This window comes from Oryctolagus cuniculus, chromosome 14, assembly GCF_051225735.1.
Source record: "Oryctolagus cuniculus isolate XC-2025 breed Fujian yellow rabbit chromosome 14, ASM5122573v1, whole genome shotgun sequence".
Lineage (NCBI taxonomy): Eukaryota > Metazoa > Chordata > Mammalia > Lagomorpha > Leporidae > Oryctolagus > Oryctolagus cuniculus.
This window is the reverse complement of record NC_142880.1, coordinates 34,539,595-34,567,236: the sequence shown is the minus strand read 5'-3', so window position 1 is coordinate 34,567,236 and position 27,642 is coordinate 34,539,595. Positions and strand designations below refer to the sequence as shown.

Below are 27,642 nucleotides of genomic sequence, written 5' to 3'. Positions count from 1 at the left end.
TTGTTAAGTCAACAACAGGAGTCACTGTGCACTTACTCCTCATGTAGGATCTCTGTCCTTAGTGTGCTGTACATTGAGATTTAATGCTATAACTAGTACTCAAACAGTATTTTTCACTTTATGTGTCTGTGTGGGAGCAAACTGTTGAAATCTTTACTTAATGTATGCTAGACTGATCTTCTGTATATAAAGAGAATCGAAAATGAATCTTGATGTGAATGGAAGGGGAGAGGGAGTGGATAAGGGGAGGGTTGTGGGTGGGAGGGACGTTATGGGGGGGAAGCCATTGTAATCCATAAGCTGTACTTTGGAAATTCATATTCATCAAATAAAAGTTAAAAAAATAAAAGTAAAACAGAAAGTAAAGTTAATAGCATAAAATATAACACAGTATCTTTATCACACATAGGTGATAAGGATATTAAATAAAATCTCAAAAACATAATCCATAATATAAGAATTGGACAACTTAGATTTTTATCAAAATTATTGCTATTTAATAAGAGGAACCAAAGACAAAGATAATAGGTGACAGAGAAGCAATTTGTAATGTTTAATATAGCATACGCACAGACACACACAACCCCTGTGAATGAATAAGAAAACAAAAGCAACCCCACAAAAAATGGACAATGGATAGTAAGAGGCAATTTTCAGTAGAGGAAACCTCAAAAGCCAACTAGAATATACAGATACTCAAATTTCTTAATATCTGAGGGAGTGAAACTAAAAAACAATAAGCACTCGCTTATGCCCCTTGACAGACAAACTAAGAAAGCTGGCTGACATGGGTGCAGGTGCACAGAATTGCCATGCCCTGTTGATGACAGGATGATGGCTCTGTCTTCAGGTGATCCTTCTCTCTCACTAGGCACAGCCCTCATGGACAGCAATTCATTTCTGATATACATTACAGAGAAATCTCCACGTGGAGCAATAAAGTGCCATGTTTGTGAGGCTACTCTTTCATCTTTGTCTGCGATGGCCTACTTCCAGGTGGTGGCTGGCTAAAATGTAGCTCTCTGCAGCAAGAAGGAAAATTCAGTACATGCACACATGGGGTAAATATTAAAATATTGAGGCATATAAAAAGCAAGGCTGAGTGTCATGTACATGACTGAAATGCATATGACAAAATAGAAGTTCTGATTTTGTAAAGAAAGACAAAGGTAACATTGTTTGTGGAAGACATTGACAAAGGTATGGGCAGAAATGTTTATGTATATGGTAACACGTCCACTCCAGACTCGAGTCAGTCTTTGAGGATGGCACCAGGAATCGAGGTGTTTGTGATGTGTAACAAGGATTGGAACCAATGGTTTCCAGTATACTCAGGCATCTAGATGCTATAAAAATAAATACAAAAGCAAAACTTGAATATAACCAATGACATAGATTAACGTATGCCATGTGAAGCTGTGGAATAAAATACAAATGAAGAGTGATTGGTTAATCAGAGCAAGTGACTGAGATGCTGAGATATATAGATGTACGGTTTGACTTACGGTTTTTTGATTTTAATGTGGTGCAATATGCCTTTAGTAGAAACTAAACTGCAGGAATTGGAAGGGAGCACACTGATAGTCCGGGGAGAGATAGTTTAATAAAAGTGGAGATATTGCAGGTTCAAGGAAGAGTAGGGGAGGAAACAGCAGAAGAAACTCTTCCGGAACGCGTGATTCACAGTGGACCTGCATGGAGAGCGTGGGAGCCCACAGTTCAGGACACCAGCGGCAGACTCAAGACACCAGCACTGGAACGCGAGGTGAGCCGAACCTCAATAGCCCGAGACACCAGCAGGCAAGCGAAGAGAGGAGACTAGAGGGAACGGCCCCCGGGGGGGAAAAGTTCACCAGGCTAACTGGAAGAGAGAGAGAGAAAAAAAAGGTGACTGGTACGGACACGGGTTTCTCTCTCTCCGCTCACCTCTCAAGGGCGAGCAAAACAAAGAGCAGGCGCCATCTTGGACATATGTCATAAGCAGAGCGACCTCAGGTCTGCACCGGCCCTGAGCCTAGCAGAAAAACCTGACTCTGGGCGGGGCGAATTAACAGGAGATTAGGACCTAGTAAATTTGTGGTGCTACTGAACTGAGACTGTGAAAAAAGAGACGGTGGGGGAGAGAACTCACGGAATTCACGTGAGTACTCTCCAGAGACGCTACAATTCTGTAACTTTGGCAACCCAGTGGGAGACTGAAGGAGAATCTGAGCCCACTCTGAGGTCAGAACAGATTCCCTGTGTGGTCCTTAGGAAAGAGATTCTGATCTCTGGCTCCTGTGGGTATATCATTTGCCTGCTAACTACCTCCAACTTCGTTCAGCTGTGCGGAATTACTTCCCTTTTCAATCAAAAAAAGAAAGAAAGAGAGAGATCTACCACGCCTAACCTGGGAGTGTCACCTTTGGCACACCAAACAGAGCTCTCAGGCCACACCCATCTCAAGCCTCTAAGGCTCCATCAAAAACAGTCCACTTAACCTAGAGTCATAGTATAACAAGAAAAAGCACCACAGTGAAGAAACCAAATATCTCCAATATGCCAATTCTTCTCAAACTATTCAGAACAATCGAAAAATATGGAATCCTCCCAAATTCTTTCTATGAAGCCAGCATCACCTTAATTCCTAAGCCAGAAAAAGATGCAGCACTGAAAGAGAATTACAGACCAATATCCCTGATGAACATAGATGTAAAAATCCTCAATAAAATTCTGGCCAATAGAATGCAACAACACATCAGAAAGATCATCCACCCAGACCAAGTGGGATTTATCCCTGGTATGCAGGGATGGTTTAATGTGCGCAAGACAATCAATGTGATACACCACATTAACAGACTGCAGAAGAAAAACCATATGATTATCTCAATAGATGCCGAGAAAGCATTTGATAAAACATCCGTTCATGATGAAAACTCTAAGCAAACTGGGTTTGGAAGGAACATTCCTCAATACAATCAAAGCAATCTATGAAAAACCCACAGCCAGCATCCTATTGAATGGGGAATAGTTGGAAGCATTTCCACTGAGATCTGGTACCAGACAGGGATGTCCACTCTCACCACTGCTATTCAATATAGTTCTGGAGGTTCTAGCCAGAGCTATTAGGCAAGACAAAGAAATTAAAGGGATACAAATTGGAAAGGAAGAACTCAAACTATCCCTCTTTGCAGATGACATGATTCTTTATTTAGGGGACCCAAAGAACTCTACTAAGAGACTATTGGAACTCATAGAAGAGTTTGGCAAAGTAGCAGGGTATAAAATCAATGCACAAAAATCAACAGCCTTTGTATACACAGACAATGCCATGGCTGAGGAAGAACTTCTAAGATCACTCCCATTCACAATAGCTACAAAAACAATCAAATACCTTGGAATAAACTTAACCAAGGACGTTCAAGATCTCTACGATGAAAATTACAAAACCTAGGCCGGCGCCGCGGCTCAATAGGCTAATCCTCCGCCTAGCGGCGCCGGCACACCGGGTTCTAGTCCCGGTCGGGGCTTGGTACTGGTACAGAAACAGATGGATAGACCAATGGAACAGAATTGAAACACCAGAAATCAACCCAAACATCTACAGCCAACTTATATTTGAGAAAGGATCTAAAACTAATTCCTGGAGCAAGGACAATCTATTCAATAAATGGTGCTGGGAGAATTGGATTTCCACATGCAGAATCATGAAGCAAGACCCCTACCTTACACCTTACACAAAAATCCACTCAACATTGATTAAAGACCTAAATCTACGACCTGACACCATCAAGTTACTAGAGAACATTGGAGAAACCCTTCAAGATATTGGCACAGGCAAAGAATTTCTGGAAAAGACCCGGGAGGCACAGGCAGTCAAAGTCAAAATCAACTATTGGGATTGCATCAAATTGAGAAGTTTCTGTACTGCAAAAGAAACAGTCAGGGGAGTGAAGAGACAACCGACAGAATGGGAAAAAATATTTGCAAACTATGCAACAGATAAAGGGTTAATAACCAGAATCTACAGAGAAATCAAGAATCTCCACAAAAACAAAACCAACAACCCACTTAAGAGATGGGCCAAGGACCTCAATAGACATTTTTCAAAAGAGGAAATCCAAATGGCCAACAGGCACATGAAAAAATGTTCAAGGTCATTAGCAATCAGGGAAATGCAAATCAAAAGCACAATGAGGTTTCACCTCACCCCGGTTAGAATGGCTCACATACAGAAATCTACCAACAACAGATGCTGGAGAGGATGTGGGGAAAAAGGGACACTAACCCACTGTTGGTGGGAATGCAAACTGATCTAGCCACTATGGAAGTCAGTCTGGAGATTCCTCAGAAACCTGAAGATAACCCTACCATTCAACCCAGCCATCCCACTCCTTGGAATTTACCCAAAGGAATTTAAATTGGCAAACAAAAAAGCGGTCTGCACCCTAATGTTTATTGCAGCTCAATTCACAATAGCCAAGACCTGGAACCAACCTATGTGCCCATCAACGGTAGACTGGATAAAGAAATTATGGGATATGTACTCTATAGAATACTATACCGCAGTTAGAAACAATGAAATCCAGTCATTTGCAACAAAATGGAGGAATCTGGAACACATCATGCTGAGTGAAATAAGCCAGTCCCAAAGGGACAAATACCATATGTTCTCCCTGATCGGTGACAACTGACTGAACACCAAAAAGGAAACCTGTTGAAGTGAAATGTACACTATGGGAAATGGTGACTTGATCAGCATAGCCCTGACTGTTAATGAACAACTTAATACATTATTCCTCTTAGTAGTTTTTTTGTCTGTTCTACTTAATATGACTGGTTTAATTCTGTAATTAATACACAGTTATTCTTAAGTGTTGAAATTAACTGAAATGTGATCCCTGTTAAACATAAGAGTAGGAATAAGAGAGGGAAGAGATGTACAATTTGGGACATGCTCAGGCTGACTTGCCCCAAATGGTAGAGTTAGAAACATACCAGGGGACTCCAATTCAATCCCATCAAGGTGGCATGTACCAATGCCATCTCACCAGTCCAAGTGATCAATTTCAGTTCACAATTGATCATAATGAAAGGACTAAGAGTCAAAGGAAGCACATAAACAAGTCTAGTACCTGGTAATACTAACTGATAGAATAAATAAAGGGGAGAGTGATCCAACATGGGAGCGAGATACTCAGCAGACTCATAGAATGGCAGATGTCCTAAACAGCACTCTGGCCTCAGAATCAGCCCTAGAGGTATTCCGATCTGGCTGAAAAGCCCATGAGAATATTTCAGGCATGGAAAGCCAAGACACTCTGGCAAAAACAAAAAACAAAACAAAACAAAAAAAAACAAAAAAAAAAACCCTAAATGAAAGATCTTTGTTAGTGAGATCCCAGTGGAAGAAAGGGTCATCAAAGAAGGAGTTACCTTTCTCTGAAGGGAGGAGAGAACCTCCACTTTGAATATGACCTTGTCTAAACAAAGTAAGAGTCGGTGAACTCAAAAGGCTTCCATAGCCTTGGAAACTCATGACTGGTGCATAGGGAGATTACTGATGCCATAAACAGGAGTGTCAATTTGTAAAGTCAACAACAGGAGTCACTGTGCACTTACTCCTCATGTAGGATCTCTGTCCTTAATGTGCTGTACATTGAGACTTAATGCTATAATGAGTACTCAAACAGTATATTTTGCTTTGTGTTTCTATGTGGGCGCAAACGATTGAAATCTTTACTTAATGTACACTAAACTGATCTTCTGTAAAAAAAAGAAGAAATTATCAATTCCCAACTTGACTCTCACTGGGATTAAACATGACAATAGGTCTGATCTGATTTCATCATCATTTAAAAAATCATCTATTATTTTTCACTTTGTTTGTGTGGGAGCAAACTGTTGAAATCTTTACTTAATGTATGCTAAACTGATCTTCTGTATATAAAGAGAATCGAAAATGAATCTTGATGTGAATGGAAGGGGAGAGGGAGTGGGAAAGGGGAGTTATGCGGGTGGGAGAGACCATATGGGGGGGGGAAGCCATTGTAATCCATAAGCTGTACTTTGGAAATTTATATTCATTAAATAAAAGTTAAGAAAAAGAAACTATACTGCAGATTTTGATTTTTTCATATTTACTGGGCCAGCTAGTGATAGAACAATCCTCTCTCCAGATGGTGGGGCAACAGCTGACAGCAGCTCCCAGTCAGCCAGATGACCATGAATGGAAATAACTACCATTATACAGTACATTGAGTTGTTAAGTTCTGATATTTGGGTTAAGTGTATTAAATGCATTTTTTGCACACTTGTATGACATGTTATTTTTATAAGGTCACTAATAATGTCAACTATTTCATTTATTCTCTTTATAGTTTACTCTTTTTTCTTAGGAATTCATTCTAAAAGCTTATTAATTTATATGGCTTTTTAAAATTTTTTATTTAGTAAATATAAAATTTCCAAAGTACAGTTAATGGATTACAATGGCTTCTCCCCATAATTTCCCTCCCACTCACACCCCTCCCATCTCCCACTCCCTCTCCCATTCCACTCCCATCAAGATTCATTTTCAATTATCTTTACATATGGAAGATCAATTCAGTATATATTAAGAAAAGATTTCATCAGTTTGCACCCACATAAAAACACAAAGTGTAAAATACTGTTTCAATACTAGTTATAGCATTACTTCACATTGGACAACACACTAAGGACAGATCCCACATGAGAAGTAAGTACACAGTGACTCCTGTTGTTGATTTAACAATTTGACACTCTTGTTTATGGCATCAGTAATCTCCCTAGGCTCTAGTTATGAGTTGCCAAGGCTATGGAAGCCTTTTGAGTTCGCCAGCTTTGATCTTATTCCGACAGGGTCATAGTCAAAGTGGGAGTTCTCTCCTCCCTTCAGAGAAAGGTACCTCCTTCTTTGATGGCCCTGTTCTTTCCACTGGGATCTCACTCACAGAGATCTTTCATTTAGGTCTTCTTTTTTTCCAGGGTGTCTTGGCTTTCCATGCCTAAAATACTCTCATGGGCTCTTCAGCCAGATCCCAATGTTTTAAGGGCTGATTCTGAGGCCAGAGTGCTATTTAGGACATCTGCCATTCTATGAGTCTGCTGTGTATCTCGCTTCCCATGATGGATCGTTCTCTCCCTTTTTGATTCTATCAGTTAATATTATCAGACACTAGTCTTGTTTGTGTGATCCCTTTGACTCTTAGACCGATCAGTGTGATCAATTGTGAACTGAAATTGATCACTTGGACTAGTGAGATGGCATTGGTACATGCCACCTTGATGGGATTGTATTGGGATCCCCTGGCACTGTTCTTACGCCACCATTTGGGGCAAGTCTGATTGAGCATGTCCCAAATTGTACATCTCCTCCCTCTCTTATTCCCAGTGTTATATTTAACAGGGATCACTTTTCAGTTAAAATTTAAACACATAAGAATAATTGTGTGTTAATTATTAAATGCATTTTTGTTCTACAATGTTTTCAATTTATGATGGGTATCAGAATGTAATCCCATTGTATTTTGGGGAAACATGTTTCACTCACCAGCTTGGCCTTCGGTCCTTCTCCAATCTGAGGCAGAAAGGGAAAACAGGAAATTAAAACACAAGGACACCACAGCTTTCCTTCTCATGTATTGAATTTTGCACATGCCAGTGCCTCTTTTTCCTCTCCCCTGCACACCACATAGACAGTAGGCATCAAGCCTTGGCTTCATATTTGGTTAGGAGAAGAGGATACATGGATAAGCAGATGCAAAAAGGTAAACAAGAAGTAGTTCTTACAGGAGTCACTTACCAAGTTCCTTTTGAAGCTTCTCTGCAAACAGAACACATGGAGAAAACATCAGCTTTTGCATGAATGGAACCACCTCCCCATGGCACTTGTGTCACTGAGAAGAGATTCTTCAGTCTTAAACCACAACTAACTCTAACCTCATCTTTGCCTCTGCACTGCCCTGAAAAAGGAGACTCATCAGCAAGGTTCTCATCCTCCTTATCACTCAAAGGCAGAAATCTGTACTATGATGGGAAGGGAAAATAGGTCTTGATCTCACATCTGATTTGAAGAGACCTGTTGCTCATTCACTTTGAACTAAAGATTTTCCTAAGGAGGAGCTCCAGAATAAGTTCCTGTGCTGAATATAGCCTATGAGAGCCTCAGGATAATTTAGTGAATACATTACTTAAAGGACTAGAAGGACATCACCCTCAATTATTTCCTCTAGCCAGATGTCAAAGACCACAACATTTTGCCATTTGCAATGCATTCCTTTGATGTCTCCACTTTCATCACCTTTTGAAAGTAATATTCCTTGCCAGTTCAAGTCCTGGCTGCACTGCTTCCAAACAAGCTACCTGTTAATGCACTGGAAAAGCAGTGGACCCCTGTCATGCATGTGGGAGATCAGGATGGAGTTCCTGGCTCCTGGCATCAGCCAGGACTAGCCCTGGTTTTTAAGCCATTTGGGGAATGAACTAGTGGCTGAGAAATATCTCTCTGTTGCTCTGCCTTTCAAATAAATAAACGTGTATATAATATACATATATATAGTAACTATATATTAATATATAATATATTATAATCTATAAGATACAATATATAATATATAACTATATACAAAATATATAGTTACTATATATTTATATATAAACATATATATTTATATATTATATATTATAATAAATATAAAATTATAATATATATAAATTATATATAGTATAGCATATAGTATATGTAAATGTATACATTTATTTATATTATATAGTTAATATATATTATATAGTTAACATATAAAGTTAAAAGGGGTTGGCACTGTGACGTATCAGGTAAATCCACTACCTGCAGTGCAGGTATCCTATATGGGCTCTGGTTCGATTCCTGGCTACCGCACTTCCTATCCAGTTCCTTGTTAATTTCCCTTCCTGGGGAAACAGTTGAAGAGGGTCCAAGTGCTTGGGCCCCTGCAACCACATAGGACACCCAGAGGAAGCTTCTGGCTCCTGGCTTCGGATTGGCCCAGCTCTGGCCGCTGTGGCCATTTGGGGAGTGAGTCATCAGATGGAAGATTCTCTCTTTCTCTCTCTCTCTGCATGTGAGTGTGTATGTGTGTGCGTGTGTGTAACTCTGTCTTTCAAATAAATAAATAAATATTTAAAGGGAAAATTAAAGCTTCTGTGAAAGATAACACTGTACACCAACTTGGACTATGGTGTTATTAGGGTTCTTCTCTGCTACCCTGCAGTATAAAATAAACTGCAAGAAAAACTTCTCCAACCTCACAGCTTTTCCTGGAGTCCTTACCCTCACCCCACTATGGTGGTCTTCTCCATCTCCCCTTCCTTTAGGTTTCTCTCCCTTCTACTGTACATATACCCTGCCACAACCATGGTTTCAAATTGCTGAGTTCTCCTAGGGAGAAAAATTAATTGCTAAATAAAGCATCATCAGATTTCTATGAGTTCTATATCAATGGAGTCAATTAACACTAGACTGAAAATATTACAAAAAATTGCATCTGTACTGAACATGCACAAACTTTCTTCTTGTCATTATTCCCCAAACAACACAATATAACTATTTACATAGCATTTACATTGTATGAGGTATTGAAATATCAAGATGATTTAAATATACAGATGATGTTTGTAGGCTCAATGCAAAGACTGTGCTGCTTCATATCTGATGTGAGCTTCAGCAGAATTTGGTATCTACATGTGTCCTGCAAACAGTTTCCCAGGGATCCTGAGGGAGGATAACACTGCACTCTGACATCAATGTGAGATAAAGGAGCCTCCCCCCTTTCAGAGGCATTTGCATTAAAATGAGAAAGATATTCTAGGAAATGAATTAGAGGAATTCATCCTTTGATGGTAGGTTTTCAACTGAATTGTGTAGTTTGTAGGCAAGGGGCTGGTATGGTCTGTCCAGAGGGTAAAAGGGTAGACCTGCTGTGAACCACACACAGTAGGCAGTCTTCTCAGCTTATGTGGAAGTGGAGAGGAAGAAGGGGCAGAAAGATGGATTTTGAATTAGACAGTTATCACCTGTCTCTTCCCAAACAAAGCCTAACACCACTGAACCAACCCCTTCTTTGCTGCTCGGTTTACTCTGCTGGCCCATGGCCTGTATGGTAGTCACAGCCTCCAGAACTTACCCAGCTCTGCCATTAGTTTCCCTGGGAAGGAAAAGGAGAAAAGAGGCATAAGTCAGACAGGGCAGACTGATGAATACCCAGGCCTCATGTGCCTGAAATGCACAAACACCAGCCCTGCACATTTGGGAGTGTAGGCTGGGCTGTGTGTGAGACAGGAGAAGAGAATACATGGAATTCTTGGCCAACCCTTTGCAGCCTGCTCCTGCAATCTCTCAGGCCTGTGGTCCTTGACTTTTGACCCAGAGCCATTTTTTCTGTTTGTCAGAGATGTAGTTGCCAGTGGTCCTCTTCTATTTACCTTGTTCATTCTTTCCCTGCTTCTTGAACTTTTCTGAAAGGAAAAAGGGAGAGGAGAAGATTGAGTATGTACCACCCCACCCCCACAAGTCCTACCCAGTCATGGCTCCCTAAGGATGGTGCTTTGGTAACCCACCCTGGGGTGAAATTCCCTGTCAGAGTGCTGCTTTCTGCCTTTTCCACTTCTTTCCTCAGGCGCAAAGTCAATGTGAAGGGAGTGCTCCTGGTTTGCCTCTTACCTTGGGATTTCCGTTGCTTCTGAAAGAAGTATAGTGCCAGTGTCAGGAGCACAGCCAGAAGCAGAGGCAGTGCCACCAGAACTCCCAGGAAAGCTCCCTTCCAGGGGGAAGTGCTGGGTAGAATTTCATCTGGAAAACACCATATGGGAAGCGGTCTTTATTCAGGTACTTCTGAACATTGAGAAAGGACTATCCTAGACCCATGCACCAGAATATCTTTCAAGAGACTTTAGATTAGCCTGCTAAACTTTCTGGACCCTACATAGCCATATGTGAGCTGACTGGAAGTGATAGCTGCTGGGGAGAGCTCTCACCAGGTGGGGTCAGGTGGAAAGGTTGTAGCATGGAAGTAATTCAGAAGAGGGATGAAGTTTTGTCAGCTGCAGGTGGAAAAGGAGAGGAGTAGTGTGGTGGAATAAGGCCATGCCAAGGTGGCCACTGGCAAGCGAGTATCAGTTACTCAGGAATGGCTTTGAAGCCCACCTGGCAACAGAGCCTGCCTGGCAACAGGTTGTGATTGGTTGGGGCATAGACCACCCCTTGACCAGATTGACTGATCTTGGCTATATAAGATGTTGTTCCAACTGTAATAAATGAGTCTGCGGGCTGCTCGCCTCAAGCCTGCTTTCATCCGACTCCCGGGGTCTGTGTGGTGACTCCGCGCCTCTTGCCTCCACCATGCTGCTCCTCTCAGAAAAAAATCCACTGCAACACTGGTGAGAAATCAATGGCAGCAGAGTAGTGACACCCACTCCTCCCAGCTTAGAGCTCCTGACGTAGTGACTTAACTCCCCCCAACTTTCTCCTTTCTCTCTCTCTCTCTCTCTCTCCCTTCCTCACTCCCTCCCTCTTTTAAATTAATTAACTAAACCTGAAACATGGAACTCCATTCTGGTCTCCCACACAGGTAGCAGGAGCCCCACACAGGTAGCAGAAGCCCAAGTACTTGAGCCATCATCTGCTGTCTCTCAAATGTAGGAAACTGGATTAAAAGCAGAGGCAGGACTGGATTCCAGGCACTCCAACATGGAATGTGGGCATCTAAAACTGTGGCTTAATCTACCTCTGAAGGACCTGGGAATCCAAGGTGCCTTCCTTGTCTGAAGGCTGGGGGATTATTGCTCTCCTCCAATGCAGTTGAATCCCACAAGTCTGCTTCGGTGACAAACAGATTATTTAGCTCTGTTCTCATCATACCTTTGGTGGGATGGCTAGTACATGTATACTAGTACATGTATACAACTCCCCTTCTGCCACCCAGGTTCACTAGGGAAGATGTACCCTGAGGTAGGAGGTTGCCAAGGCACCTAGAATAGTGGCCAGAGGGTGAAAGAAAAATGTACACAGAAACAAAGAGTAAGAGAGATACAAGATGGCTAAGGAGAGAGGCTCTGCATTTGCCTGCAGCACAGAGATGCAACAGAATAGCCAAATAAGTTCCACATGTCCAAGAGATTGAATGAGAAGAAACCAGTGAAGAACAGACATGAACCCTAAACAGCAAGAGATATGGTGAACCAGCATAGAGAGGACCAAAGTACACCTCTGCTCCTATCCTGGCTTATTCAACTCTTATGCTATCCAAGGGATTCTGTCATGCAAGGAAGAGATAAGCTGAAAGTTCCACATACCCGACACCCTCCCATCACTGTAGATTGGCAGCCCCAACTAAACAAGACTCTCATAGTCTTCACTGACTTTAAATCTAGTCTAGAAAGCTAAATGGGGCCTGAGTCACTGTTTTACTCCAATAAAGGAAGCCATATTGACTCCTAACCCAAAACCCAGATCCAAGTTGCTCTACCATAGACACTACTAAACTCCACTCTGTCTTAGCAGAATGTAGGCAGCCTTGTCACCTCTGGAGAACCTCAGAGAGGGAACCAGGACATTTCACAGGGAATAGAGCTGCTGTGAGAATCTAAAGAGCTGAAAACTTCAAGTAAAGAAAAAGTAAAATAGACATTTTCAAAAGAGGAAATCCAAATGGCCAACAGACACATGAAAAAATGTTCAGGATCACTAGCAATCAGGGAAATGCAAATCAAAACCACAATGAGGTTTCACCTCACCCCAGTTAGAATGGCTCACATTCAGAAATCTACCAACAACAGATGCTGGAGAGGATGTGGGGAAAAAGGGACACTAACCCATTGTTGGTGGGAATGCAAACTGGTCAAGCCACTATGGAAGTCAGTCTGGAGATTCCTCAGAAACCTGAATACAACCCTACCATACAACCCAGCCCTCCCACTCCTTGGAATTTACCCAAAGGAAATGAAATTGGCAAACAAACACGCTGTCTGCACATTAATGTTTATTGCAGCTCAATTCACAATAGCTAAGACCTGGAACCAACCCAAAAGCCCATCAACAGTAGACTGGATAAAGAAATTATGGGACATGTACTCTATAGAATGCTATCCAGCAGTCAAAAACAACGAAACCCGGTCATTTGCAACAAGATGGAGGAATTTGGAAAACATCATGCTGAGTGAATTGAGCCAGTCCCAAAGGGACAAATATCATATGTTCTCCCTGATCGGCGACTACTAACTGAGCACCAAGGGGGAAACTCGTTGAAGTGAAAGGGACACTATGAGAAACAGTGACTTGATCAGCTCTTGTTCTGATGGTTGATGTACAATGTAATACTTTATCCATTTTAGTATTTTTTGTTCTAGTACCATTGCTTGAACTCTGTAATTAACACACAATTATTCTTAGGTGTTTAAATTTTAACTGAAAAGTGATCCCTGTTAGGAATTTGGAAAACATTATGCTGAGTGTAATAAGCCAATCCCAAAGGGACAAATACCACTTGTTCTCCTTGATAGGTGACAACTAACTGAGCACCAAAAAGGAAACCTGTTAAAGTGAAATGAACACTATGAGAAACAGTGACTTGATCAGCCCTCACCCTGACTGTTGATGAGCAACTTGTTATCCCTCTTAGTATTTTTTTTGTTTGTTCTACTTAATACTTTTGATTGAATACTGTAATCAATGCACAATTATTCTTAAGTGCTGAAACTTAACTGAAAAATGATCGCTGTTAAATGTAAGAGTGGGAATACGAGAGGGAAGAGATGTGAAATTTGGGACCTGCTCAAGCTGACTTACCTCAAACGGTAGAGTTAGAAACATACCAGGGGATTCCAATTCAATCCTATCAAGGTGGCATGTACCAATGCCATCTCACTAGTCCCAGTGATCAATTTCTGTTCACAATTGATCATAATGATAGGACTAAGAACCAAAGGGATCACATAAAGAAAAATAGTGTCTGCAAATACTAGCTGATAGAATAAAAAAGGGAGAGAATGATCCAACATGGGAAGTGAGATACACAGCAGGCCCACAGAATGGCAGATGTCCTAAACAGCACTCTGGCCTCAGAATCAACCCTTAAGGAATGCGGATCCATCTGAAAAGCCCATGAGAGTATTTCAGGCATGGAAAGCCAAGACACTCTTGGGAAAAAAAAGCTAAATGAAAGATCTCTGCAAGTGAGATCCCAGTGGAAAGAATGGGTCATCAAAGAAGGAGGTACCTTTCTCTGAAGGGAGGAGAGAACTTCCACTTTGACCATGGCCTTTTCTAAAAATGATCAGAGTTGGTGAACTCAGGGGGCTTCCATAGCCTTGGCAGCTCATGACAAGAGCCTAGGGAGATTACTGATGCCATAAACAAGAGTGTCAATTTGTTAAGTCAACAACAGGAGTCACTGTGCACTTACTCCTCATGTAGGATCTTTGGCCTTAGTGTGCTGTACATTGAGATTTAATGCTATAACTAGTACTCAAGCAGTATTTTTCACTTTATGTTTCTGTGTGGGAGCAAACTGTTGAAATCTTTACTTAATGTATGCTAAACTGATCTTCTGTATATAAAGAGAATTGAAAATGAATCTTGATGTGAATGGAAGGGGAGAAGAGTGGGAAAGGGGAGGGTTGCGGGTGGGAGGGACGTTATGGGAGGGAAGCCATTGTAATCCATAAGCTGTACTTTGGAAATTTATATTCATTAAATAAAAGTTTGAAAGAAAAAAAGAAAAAGTAAAATATTAAAAACGTAATAAATCAAATAGAAGGAAAATGTCTCATATTGAGGACAAACTTCTAAAATTACTCATTTAAAAATAAAGAGAAAGGAATAAAAAATAATGAAGAAAGACCATGAAATATATGGGATATGAGTAAATGGACAAATATTTGCTGTGTGGGGACACCTGAAGAAGAGATTGACAAATACATTAAGAATATATCAAATGAAATAATAAAGTGAAAACTTGCCAAGTCTTGAAAGAGATATGGTATCCAGCTATGGGAAACTCTGAGGACAGCAATCAGATTCATCCCAACAAACCCTTCCACAAGGTATCAAATAGTCAAATTGTCAAAAATTAAGGACAAGGAGAAAATACCAAAGAAGGTAAGAGAAAATTGTCAAATTAAGTATGAGGGAAAGTCCATTAGATTAATGATGGACTCCTTAGTACGAATCCTACAGGCAAGAGGAGAACAAAGCAATATATCCAAGGTCTTGGAAAAAAAACTTCCAACCAAAAATACTACATCCAGAAAATGTCTCCTTTAGAATTGAAGAAGAAATAGTCTTTCCTGGACAATCAAAAATGGAGAGAATTCATCACCACCAGACCAGTTTTACATTGAGTCCTGTGGGTAGTCATACATTAGGACTAATCATGAAAGAACACTACAGTATAAAATGCACTAACAGAGCAGATATGTGAAAGAAAAAGGTGAGAGATTTGTGGCAGCCCATGCCACTGGTGATATCATGTGAGGAAGAAGCTTGGGGATCACACTGACTTAAAGTCTGGCCTGGAGCCCTAGAAGAGTAATCCAGCAAAGGAAATACACCTAATCCCACTAAAGAAAAGCACATTTCTTTCTCCCCATCCTCCACAAGGGCATCCGACAACCAACAGTGTAGAGAATGCACCATTTGACACCAGTAGAAGTTGTGGTGGCTCTTGTGTATGCAACCAGGTTGTTCTGCCAGAGAGAAAAATCTGTATTTCCCATGGGCTTTGAGTCTAGCTGGGAGGGGGCTGGGCATATTCTTAGGATTGTGGGGTGCTCTCATCCTCTTAACCTATTATAGGTTCTGGGGCTCAAACTGCCAAGTCGGAGCAACCACAGGCAGCTGGCTCTGGGAAATTCTCTGCTTTCTCCATGAACAGGACAGGCTTGATGAGATGAAAGATCTGGGTGCCTTGTGCTCTATGACTGTGGGAATTCTGTGACTGCATGATAGAGTTGAGCGTAGTGGAGTGTAGAGTGGATCTCTGGGAAATCCCTGTGTCTGGTGTCAGAGGCTCAGAACTCCCTGACTGTCTGGGGTGGTTCATTGCAAAAGGTTCTGTGCTCACACTGAGGACTGCACAGATCCTTTGTGCAGGTCATGTGACAACATAGGTGAGGGTTGTATCCACTGTGGGCTAATTCCTGTCCCTGCCCTGGACATTGCACCTATTGGGAAGTGAACCAGCATATAGAAGATCTCTCTTTCTGTCTTTTCTCCCATCCCCACCGCCCTCTGTCTGTGTAACTCTGCCTTTCAAAAAAAAAAAGATTATTTCTTGAGTCTAGCATTGTGGTGTAGCAGCTTAAAATGTCACCTTCAGTGCAGCATTGTATATCACCAATTTGTGTCCTGGCTTCACTTTCAATCCAACTCCCAATTGATAGCCTTGGAAAAGCATCAGAAGATGGCCCAAGTGGTTGGGCTCTTGCACCCATGTGGGAGACCCAGAAGAGCCTCTGGCTTTGGCCTGTCCCAGCCCTGATTATTGTAGACATTTGGGGAGTTAACCAGCAGATGGAAGATCTTTTTCTGTCTTTTAATCTCTCTCTGTAACTCTAACTTTCACACAAATAAACACATTTTTAAAAGAAAAACTCCAGATCTATTTAAAAATAAGAGTTCTTTTAGAAAATTATAAATTCTTAATTATTTTTTGGTAAGATTTTTTTTGAGTCAGGGTTATAGACAGAGAGAGGGAGAGACAGAGAGAGAGGTCTTCCATCTACTGGTTCATTCTCCAAATGGCTACAATGGCTGGAGCTGAGCTAATTTGAAGCCAGGAGCTAGAGACTTGAACTGATGACCATGTAGGGTGTCGGTGCTGCATGTGAAGGCAGAGAGAAAAATCTGTTACACCACGGCGCTGGCCCCACTTTATTCTTTTGAGATGAGTGTAAATCCTTCTGAAAGCTATACAAGTCTCTTGTAAATCTTTCAAACTAGGAATGCTTTTCTTCAAGGATCTTCTCTTTGAAATGTAAACATCAGGGAAAAAGCACTCCTATGTCTATGTCTTCTGGCAGGTTGACTTACCTATTTGGCTCCATGTTTACCTCTCTCCATATTTACTATGGAAATATCAGATGTTTTATTTTTCCTAACACAGATGGCCATCTCGATGACAAGGAAGTTTAGAATGGATTATTTGTCACAAATTGTACTTCCAACCCCTTTTATTTCAGAACAATTTGTCATTTTTCATGAGAACATATATGTGTCTGTCTATATCATGGGATGAGATTTCTTTCTGCTATAAAAATATCACTAATGATTTGGAACAACATGGAAAATTTGGGTGTGTCTTTAATATTTAAACCAGTTATAACTATGAACATTAAACCCTTTTAAGGGTTAATAAAACTGATATTAAACAGTAACCTCACCTTTGGCTCATTGACTAAACATCTACTTCCTTGCTCTTATAACCCACAGACATACCAAGCTACTCCTGGGCACTTTTGCCTGCTTCATTTTCCCTGTAGCTACCACCTTCTAACACATGATATGATTTACTTGGATTGTTTATTGTCTGTCTCCCCTCCTGAGGACCTGAGAGCAGGGATTAGGGTATATTATGGGTGGTCAGTGGGTATCATTTGAGAGATGAAATTAAGGACATATGGGCTCTCATGATGACATCTAATGGGTATCTTATGACGATTGGAACAACTGATGTAGCTCTCTGGAACTTTCCACACTTACTGTTTGAGTAGTTAGTTGTACTCTTAGTAGGTTCCTGATTTTGAATTTGCTGACTTTCCAGGTGTCAGAGTAAACCAGCCCTGTATATATCCAGGCCCCAGTACTATTGTTTCATTATAGACCACTTTAGGGCCGGTGGACATGAAGAACATGATGATGAGAAAAATGAATGTGAGCTGTCACCTACTCACCTGCTATCTGGACTACAAATTCTTTTTTCTGCACCAGTAAAGGGTTCTGAATGAAACAGGACACATTTCTATGAGCACCCCCTTTGACAACCACAGATGTTTCCAGACTGAACAGGCCCTGGGCATCCTGGTTGATGGCTTCGGACTTTGGAGACAGGCAGTTTCCCTGATGGTCTTTCCACTGAACCTTGGGCTTTGGGTACCAGCCATGGGAGCTGCACCTCAGCTGAATGCCTCCTTCCTTGAATACTTCCAGGGAGATGTGAGGGTCAGAGCCCAGCCCTGTGAGAGACAGGAGGAGTGGGAAAGATCAGACCCTTTTTACAAGTTGTGCAGAAAGTCTATTTCACCCTTTCCATGCACAGTCACTATGAGGGATCATGAACTGGGAGCTGCTCTTCACACAGGTATGGGCTCACAGCTCCCATTTATGAATGGCAGTCTAGATTACCAGTGCCATGTGGCTACGGTGCTACCTTAAGGGACGTTTGGAAATATGAAGGGGAATATTTTGTGAAAAGCTGTAGTCATTTAGACATAAAGGGGACAGTTTCCCTGGAATGAAAAATTGTCTCACCATAAATTCCAAGAGATTTTCCTTTCTTGATTTTCATTAAAGCCAAAATGCCTTTTATATGCACTCCATTGTTGCCTTGTACTGCTGGATTAGGTTTATATTTTGAATATGCAAAACATTAACATGGTTTAAAGATAAATGTTGTTATTATTAAATCTATATCAGAAAATCTCCAGGCCTTTTTGTATCCTTTGCGTCCTATTACCTTCTCATCCTTAGGTAATTCATTTCATTAATTTCTGTTTTATTCTTCCTATGTTTTACATTGAAATGGTTCTTCTCACTTACACACAAAAAATATATTTTTGAACTATTTTGCATTTTTTGTGTTTTTTAAAAGCATTTTTTAGTTATTTTAGAGAGTGAAGAGGAAAAAGAGATCCCACCCACTGGCTCACTCCCAAATTCCTGCAACATCTGCAGCTGGGCCAGACCAAAGTCAGGAGTTGGGAACTCAACTAGAACTTCCCAAGTATGTGGCAGGGATCCCAGCTTGAATCATCACCACTACCTTCTAGGGTCTGCATTGTCAGGAAGCTGGAGTCAGGTTTGGAGTCACCACTCCAACTCAGATACTCTGACAGAATGCAGGAATACCAATGGAGGTCTTAACTGATAGGCCAAATGCCTGATCCTTGATTTTTTTCTGTTAACAACACATCCTAGAAATTGTTCCACACTCATTCATAGAGTTTCTCCTCATTTTTTTCCAGCTTTAAAGTATGGGTCAATGCATTGTGTGGGTGGAAAATACTCATCTCTCATGTGTGAACAGTTAGATAGCTTCCATTATTTTGTAATTACAAATAATTCTACAAAGATTAAACTTACACATATGCCTTTTACATATTGTAAGTGTTGGGTATATATCTTTGTGGCAAATTCCCAAAGATACGATTCCTGTGTCACTGATAGATGTGCAAGTGTTCATCTTTACTGTTGCCAAATCGTTCTTCCCTGGTGCTTTACATCTTTGAACTCCATTAACTAGACAGGAGGAGACCCATTTCCCAAAGCTGTACCAAAAGTATGTGGTGGAACTTTTGAATTTTTGCCAATCTGATAGGTAACATTTGCACTTGAAGTTGTGTTAATCCTTTTTATTATAAGTAAAAATGACCTTTTTTCTATGCTTAAGGGTCACTAATATATTTTTTGGTACACCGCTTATCTCTTTTATTAATTTGCTCAAGAATCTGGCCCTCTGTTTTAAATAATGCATGTGTGTGTGTGTGTGTGTGTGTGTGTGTGTGTGTATTTTAAAATTAGGGTTATTCTTCTTTTTCTGTGATCCTCTGTCATTCTCTATTCCTGAGTAAAGCAATTCTATCTAAACTGACCCCTTTTTCCTTTCTTCTCTGTGACTTGACTGGATCACATACCTGCTACCTCCAGTTCCCACACAGCTTCACCAGAGAAGTCACTGGAGAGGAAGCGACACCCATATGGACCCTCATCAGATGGGACGATGCTGTGGAGTTCCAGGACCATGCTGCCAACAGCAATGTCATCCTTCAGGAGTTTGGTCCTGTTATGGAATTGTGTCATCTGCTGGTGGTATAGTTCCTGTCCATGCTGATATAGGTGCACCACCTCTGAGGTCTGGCTCCGGAACCAGCGGATCTCCATGTGCTCTGCATCCAGGTATGGTGACAGGTGGCATGAGAACTCCACCTCTTCTCCAACAAGGGCCAGCATGGAACGGTCAGGGCCTAACACCTTAACCTCCTCTAGAATGAAAAGCAAGAGCAATGACCCAAATCATTCCTTCTTAAATTTAACTTTTAGTTACCTCAATTTGTAGGCCAGAATTCTACAATAAGTCATCCCAATGACTTCCTTGGAGAATCAGCCTGATTATTTTGAGCAAGCAACTGTCATGAAAAAAAATTCTAAACTTAAAAATATAACCAGCTATAGTAGGTAGTACAGTACTAGTTATTGGTTTGAACCAGTTAGGTACAAAGTTTATTTTGATGACAATTTTGTAAATGTGATAAGAGCAATACTTCACCAAAAAAGGAAGTTTCAAAACAACATGTCCACAATAATTTTGAGTGAAAAAATACTTTACATGTGCAGAAAAATATCTGAAATGAGAGGCACCAAATTGTAGATGGTAATTTCTGCTCAATGGACATAGATATTTTCTTATTTTTGCCTATCTGATTTTCCAGTTTTTACAGTAATGCATATATAAGAATTACATAAAAACAAAAAATATATATTCCATGGAGGCTCTCTGCTCTGAAGGTTTTTATGGCTAGAAACCAACCAAATCCTGTTGTTTAGAATTATCTATCAAGGTCTTTCCCTTGATCATTCTCTTCTTCATTGTTGTCTGTATGTGGCCATTCTTTTACCTCAAAAGTAGTCTGCTTCCTGCCTGTCAAGCTCAGCTAAAACCCCTTTATCAAAGTTCAATCTTTGTGAATCTCTTCCCATCCTTAACTTTTCCCATAGAACATGGAGTTGGCTTTCTTAGTCCCACCTGGGCCTCTTGGTTGCCTGTTGGCATTCACTTTTCTACTGCCTGCCTTCTCCAGCTGTCTCCCCACACACCTGATTTCTAGCTGGCTGCCTGGGAACACCGTGCCTCATTACACCTTTCACCTGCATTTTCCTGGAGACTATGTATCCTGCTCAAATACTGGTACCTCTCCATAACTTTCATTGGTTTTCCAGGGAAAATGAGTTGCTTTTGGCTGTACTTATTTGTCTTTTTTAAAAAGATTTATTTCACTAAGTCAGTCCCCTCAAGACAAATATCATGTTTTCTCCAATTTATGATAGTACACAGAGTACAAAAATGTAATGTATATTAGGGAAATTGACATTTTTTGATTTGGTTATTGGGCATAGCCCTTGTCTATACTCTTGAGGAACAATGGTTTTTCCCATATACTACTTGTTGAATTCTTTATTTAGTGGAGAATTAAGCTTGAACTTATAAGCTAACTTGAAAGTATGTCATTGTAGAAATTAAAAGAAAAATAAGAAAAGAAGTAAAAGGTAGGAGGGAAGTTGGAGGGAGGGCAGGGTGGGAAAATCATTATGTTCTTAAAATTGTGTATATGAATGCATAAAGTTTGCTTCCTTTATATAAAAGGAAAGATTTATTTATTCATTTGAAAGACAGAGTAACAGAGAGAGAAGGAGAGACAAAGAAGATCTTCCATCCTAATAGTTCACTCCCCAAATGGCTGCAATGAATAGCTGACACAGAAGACAGCACCCCAGAATCTCATCCCATCTTGGTCTCCCTCGCAGGTGCCAAGGGTCAAAGCGCTTGGATCATCATCTGCTGCTTTCCAATGAGCATTAGAAGGAAGCTGGATCAGAAGTAGAGCAGCTGGGACTCAAACTGGTGCTCCAATATGGTATGTTGGTATTGTAAGCTATGGCTTAACCTGCTAAGCTACAAATCTTTGGACATGGTTCTTTTGCAGCTATTTATGTGACGTCTGTCCCCCTCCCTTTACCACAAACTGCTTAGGTTATCCTTGTCACCCATATTTCTTTTGTTCCTAGTCTAGAAATTGTGTTTGTATGATTAATTTATACTCTCTTTTATCTGCTTTTTTCACGAAAGATAGTGGGATGGAGTGAGGTCTTTCAAGTCCCTCAAAAACTACATGGAGATAAAAATGTTTCTCACTAGTTCAGCACAATCACAGACCATTAAGAGTCTCCTGGAAGATTACTGATGCCATAAACAGGAGTATCAATTTGTAAAGTCAACAACAGCAGTCATTGTGCACTTACTCCTCATGTAGGATCTCTGTCCTTAATGTGCTGTACATTGAAATTTAATGCTATAATGAGTACTCAAACAGTATTTTTCACTTTGTATTTCTATGTGGGTGCAAACTGTTGAAATCTTTTCTTAATGTATACTAAACTGATCTTCTGTATATAAAGAAAATTGAAAATGAATCTTGATAAGAATGGAAGGGGAGAGAGAGCGGGGAAGGGGAGAGAGAGCGGGAAAGGGGAGGGTTGTGGATGGGAGGGAAGTCATTGGGGGGGGGAGCCAATGTAATCCATAAGCTGTACTTTGGAAATCTATATTCATTAAATAAAAGTCAAAAAAAAAGAGTCTCCTGGAATGCTCTCCTACTATGCTTCCTGATATTCTTGTGAACTTTAACAAGTGGCTCAGAGGCATTGATCACTGGAGAAACAGTGGAGGACCATTAAGGGACTAGATGGTGGCCAGAGGAAGTTACTCTTTAACAACTGTGTTGGAAATCTCTTTTTATTTTGACAGCTAGCAAGACTTATTGCCATGTTACAAGATCACAGGCCTGGGGAGGACTTCTTAGTAAGGGTGGAAAGAGTTGAGGTATTCACATCCAGGCTCAGGCTGGCTGGGCTACAGATGGCAGAAGAGCAGACATCCTACCTGAGTTCAGCTTCCCAGGCTGGAATAGGAGGAGAAGGTGGCTGAGGAAGAGACTGCTCGACAGAGGTGCTGTCAGTGAGAAATCCATGGAGACTGGGAAATCTGCCATCTCTTGTCATCAGAGGAGGCTACCTGGAGAATGACAAAGTGAGGCTGGAGTGACACAGGGGAGCTGGAATATGTCCCAGTGGACCTTAGGTCTGTTATTGTCTCGGTCATTTTTTGGTCTGGTTCTCAAATTCCTAAGCAGCATCACACCTGCATTCTTTCAAATTATGGCAGGATATGACAGCTGCTTCTAATTTTATGGTGCTGTTGATAGCATCATTGGCATTGCTCTAAGTCACAAAGCTGTAGGGGGCCAGGACTTAGGGATCCCAGGGGAAACAGCCTCTGAGCTGCATATTGTTTTGAGACAGGAATAGAGCCATACATTGTATGGGGGCTCAGCACCACCCTCCTCTGGAATTTCAGATGTATTTTTATTCTCCTGGTAGCTCAGCCACCTGCCCAACATTGCTCTTATTTCCTTTGTCCCTGGAACATCAGGTCCACAAAACAGAGGAAAAAAACACAGCCCTGTTTTTTTCAGAAGTTGAGAGTTCCTGCTAACTCCAATGACATTCTGGGTCTCTTCCCTTCAGTTTTAAGACTTCTGGGGTTGCTAAGACCTCACATGTCACCCACAGTTGTTGGCTGATCACTATCCCTGCATCTATAGTATCTTCGAGGCCTCAGTGATGGAGTCATGCTTTCTATCTATCCTTCAAAGGCACTAATCACAGCCTAGACAATGCCCATCCTTATCTCACAGTCCAATATTAGGCCATTAAGTGTGGTGTGGGCAACACATATTTGAATTAAGACAAGATTCTCCATCTAGTTGTGAGGTTTTAGTCAGATTTTGTAACTGACAGAGCTTTGATCTCTTCTGGACGGTAGAAAAAAAATCAATGCCACTCCACCATGAGCTCATTGGGTGTTCGTTAAATAGAAGTCAGAACTTCCTTGTCCCTCCATCTTCCAAATATCACTCCATATTTTTCCAGAAACTACTTCTTCCTTCTTTCCCTCCTTAGAAAACCCCAGGTTGGGGGGAAAGTCCACCATGGGCCTTTACTCTCTAGCCCTTTCCATGTCCTCGTCTCCTGCCTTTGCCCTCTGCATCCCCATTTTTGGTCTTCTTTCTGTGGCCCTTGGCATGGCAATTGCTCCTGGTGACCTGCAGCTACTGAATCCCACCTTAGGGTCAGCACTACCAGCAGCATGATGTAGATGATAGACATTAAAAGCTGTGCTGGCTCACACCACAGAAGACGAGTCATGGGGTGAAAGGAATTAATGGAGAGGATCTTAAGTGATCCAGAGCCAGGAAGGGCTTGAGCTGATGGGAATACAATGAAAGGAAAAGGGAATGGTCTAAGAAGTGAGTGGATAGATAGTGGTTGCCACTCTTGGAGCCCAAACTCAGGAGGCAGCAGAGAAAGTTGGGGAAACTCTATTCATACTTCAGAAAGGGCCTCAGAGGGAGGAGGTCAGAGTTCCCTCTGGATGGTGCCTAGCCATTTTGATGACTAGCAGTTGCTTTAACTATTATCCATGCAATAATTAGTATGGGCGGGGACCTTGAGAAGTGGTCGTTGCTATGAGTGGACTACCTGGCCTCTCACTCTCTGTGACAAAAGTTGGAATCTATCTGTGGCAGGCCAGAAATTCAGCAGCTAAAGGCTCTTCAGCAGAAAGCCCACATTGCTTTTGGTTTTCTTACTCTCCTCCCTTCTCTTCTCTTTTGTGCCCTTGTCTTTTTTTCCTGAACCTCCAGTAGAGGTTAGAGCCCCATAATGGCAGAGTCACGAGGAGTGAATCAGAATCCAGGTAGCACCTTCCAATACACAAAGGAATCAGACTGTGTTTGGTTAGGCTAGATTCCGAGGTGTTGGTCAACATATGGTAGCTGATAACCTGGATTCTCTCATGAGACAGTGATGACCATTAGAAAGGCTATACAGGGGCAGTTTGGTCCCACAACAGGAGCCCTTACTCCTCCCTAGACTGGAGGAAATTGTCATTTTTCAGGGGGCAGAATATTAGAGCTTTGTGTACAGAACCATGGAATTGCTAGAGGGATAATAGTTTTCTATAGTGATGCCTGTGCCTGAAGCTGCCAGGGAGTGTGTTGTAAACACACACACACACACACAGAATATTTGCCTAAAGTAATAAAAACTGACAAGAACTTGAAACTTACTATCTGCCAAGCACTTACTTTACCACTGTATCATTACTAATTGGTCCAAATTACTGATAAGGAAACTGAAGAACAGAAGGCTAAGAACTTGTCTTTGCACATACAGCTGTTAGGTGGTACAGTGAAGTTCCAGCTATGCTGTCTGGTTCTGTGCCTCTATGGATAAAGACTCATCCCCAACCAGAACATGTGTTTGGTCTGGGTTCACCCATTAGTCACTCCTGTTATCCCAACTCATGAACACTATCAGGAAATTCCTGGCCACAGACTGTAGCACTCACCCTTACATTGACACACCATCTCACATATGCACAAAACAGAAGGCTGGATCACAATGTATCAACTACAAAACAAACAAATAAATACAAATGACAAAGTCCCACTGCCAGGTAAAACAACTTAACCCAGAGTTAGCAGCTTTTCATATGGATGGTGCATATGCTCAAGTGCTCAAGGACACAGCCTTGAAAACCTTTCATCACAGAGAGGTAGTCTGGCAATATCCTGAAGGGTAAAGTCTGTGACTTCAGAGGGGTGAACACCTTTTCATGCCCTGAACAGCACCCTGCTCCCATTTGTTGCCAGAAGCACACCCTTTCCAACCTCAATGTTCTGTTTATTCAGCTCCATTTCTTATGGAATTGCAAGTACCCATTACAGGAAACACTTTCCTATTTCAGCTCTTCATATCACAGTTGAAATGGATTTCAGATTCTGTTTCCAGGGAGGGGGTATTCCTAGGGGAAGGAATGAAAAGGCTGGACATGTTAGGTATTTGGGGAAGATGGAGAACCCAGAAAAGGACTTTCAGGCCAAAGTTCAGGTTTGTCAGAGGAGTGCATTCTCTGCTTTCCCTGGGGTCCCAGGGAGGAATGAGGGGTCATGATGCCGGGGAAATGCCATGCTCTCCCTTGCAGGAAACACATTCCTACCTCTCCCTCCTAATTTTACTCCTCCCCTTCCCTTCTGATTCTCCCCTGCCCCCAGCCCTTGTTCTCTCCTTCTACATCTCCAATTCTTGAACAAAGCTTGATTTCTTTTGATTTCTGCCCCTCAGCCCTTGCATCTGACTTAATTATATTTTGCTTCTGCTACCTTTGTAAGCTCAGGATATTTATTTTACTCTTTTCTAATTCCTCAGATCCTAATCTATGAGTCCCAAGAGGCAAATAGGGCTTTTGACTGCCTTCACCCTCTCTCTTTCCAACTCAGACTGCAATGCTGACCTTAGAAGTCAGTTATCGCTGACTTCTAAACCAGCCAGGACTGGTTTGATTTCAATTTGCCCAAGAGAAAATTTCAACCCCTAATCTCTAATGGAGATAGACAACCCCACGAAGAAAGGCTTACTGAGGCTTGAAATACTTTTAATTTGAGTGGGAAATGAAATAAATTAGAAATCTACTTCCTCAGGTGGGACTTATCTGAAGAGTTAAATCTTTTGGGCTGTACTTCAAACACCAAATTCCACAGCCAAGCTCATGAAGCTGATAAAATATTGCCACCCATAGCATGCTTTCCTCAACGGCTCTCATTGTTATAATTAATTTCTGCTTCCTGTTTCTGAAAGGTAAAGGTTTAGACAGGAATTAAGAATGATTCACATACCTGGGCAGGTAGCAGCAACAGGTCCAGATGGATGGGTGAGTCCTACAGATCTCTGAAAAGGGTGATGATTCTTGCAAAGTGTTTTGGTTCCAGATGCTATGATATTCTAGACATGACTGGCAGCTGAATCCAGGGTTTTCACCTTGTTTGTTATGGAACTATTCATTTACTTTCTTCTAAGACTCATACTATTTGCTCTGCCCTTTGCTATATAAACCGAGATGGATAGAACAAAACGAGGAAGTTCCCGTCACATCCTGTCTCTGTGAATTGAATTCCCATGGAAAATGTCTCTCCAGGGTCTTTGAAGAAGGGGAAAGGTATTTGAGAATTTTGTAGACTGCAAGCTGCAGAGAAACAGAGCAAGGGTAGTACTCACCGGCTGCCAGAATTTCAAGGAATGCTGAGCAGGAGGTCCATGAAAGCAAAGTGAGCATTCCCCTTCCTCTCATTGACAGAAACTGGATTGCAATATCCACCAAGGGTTAGAAAGGAGTTTTTAACAATTTTTAACCCTCTATACCCTTCTTTGTAGGTCTGCAGGAATGATAACCTGCAAGTATTGCCATGAGTAAAATCTGTAAGGCCTGTTCATATACAGGGAGGTCTTGTACTGGGATTTCTATAGTGCATTGGAGTAAAGGAGCAATCAGTATCATGCTCTATATAATGTTGCCATAAGCCCTGGTGCCATTTTGGAATTTGTGGAAATGTGCAAGAGACCAATCCTCCAGCCATCTGGCTGCATTGGGCACTGGCATCCTCCTTAGGGGATATGTCAGAGCTATGGCACAGGGTAGTCAAGCACATGCACGACACTCCAGTGGCTCCTAGAAATGCCTGATTTTTAGAGAAAGGTGCCATGATCCACGTGTCTAG

At 41.4% G+C, this 27,642-nt stretch overlaps 1 protein-coding gene across 8 annotated transcripts in view; it reads right to left on the bottom strand.

Annotated features, from left to right (window-relative positions):
* The window catches only part of BTNL9 (butyrophilin like 9), a 102,762-nt gene extending 75,473 nt beyond the window's left edge, over nucleotides 1–27,289 (bottom strand). For 3 of the 8 annotated variants that reach the window (XM_089312534.1, XM_051853899.3, XM_089312531.1), the window contains exons 1-9: nucleotides 26,764–27,289; nucleotides 22,908–23,039; nucleotides 19,885–20,232; nucleotides 17,926–18,207; nucleotides 10,700–10,828; nucleotides 10,462–10,494; nucleotides 10,164–10,184; nucleotides 7,805–7,825; nucleotides 7,553–7,579 (exon numbers count right to left, since the gene is read on the bottom strand). In XM_089312534.1, the coding sequence (XP_089168660.1) occupies nucleotides 7,553–7,579; nucleotides 7,805–7,825; nucleotides 10,164–10,184; nucleotides 10,462–10,494; nucleotides 10,700–10,828; nucleotides 17,926–18,207; nucleotides 19,885–20,232; nucleotides 22,908–23,016 (970 nt within the window). In that variant the 5' untranslated portion in view covers nucleotides 23,017–23,039; nucleotides 26,764–27,289. The remainder of the gene's footprint in view (nucleotides 1–7,552; nucleotides 7,580–7,804; nucleotides 7,826–10,163; nucleotides 10,185–10,461; nucleotides 10,495–10,699; nucleotides 10,829–17,925; nucleotides 18,208–19,884; nucleotides 20,233–22,907; nucleotides 23,040–26,763) is intronic. The other 5 variants (XM_089312536.1, XM_089312530.1, XM_089312532.1 and 2 more) reach the window with 3 other exon arrangements.
* Nucleotides 27,290–27,642: the final 353 nt, after the last annotated feature.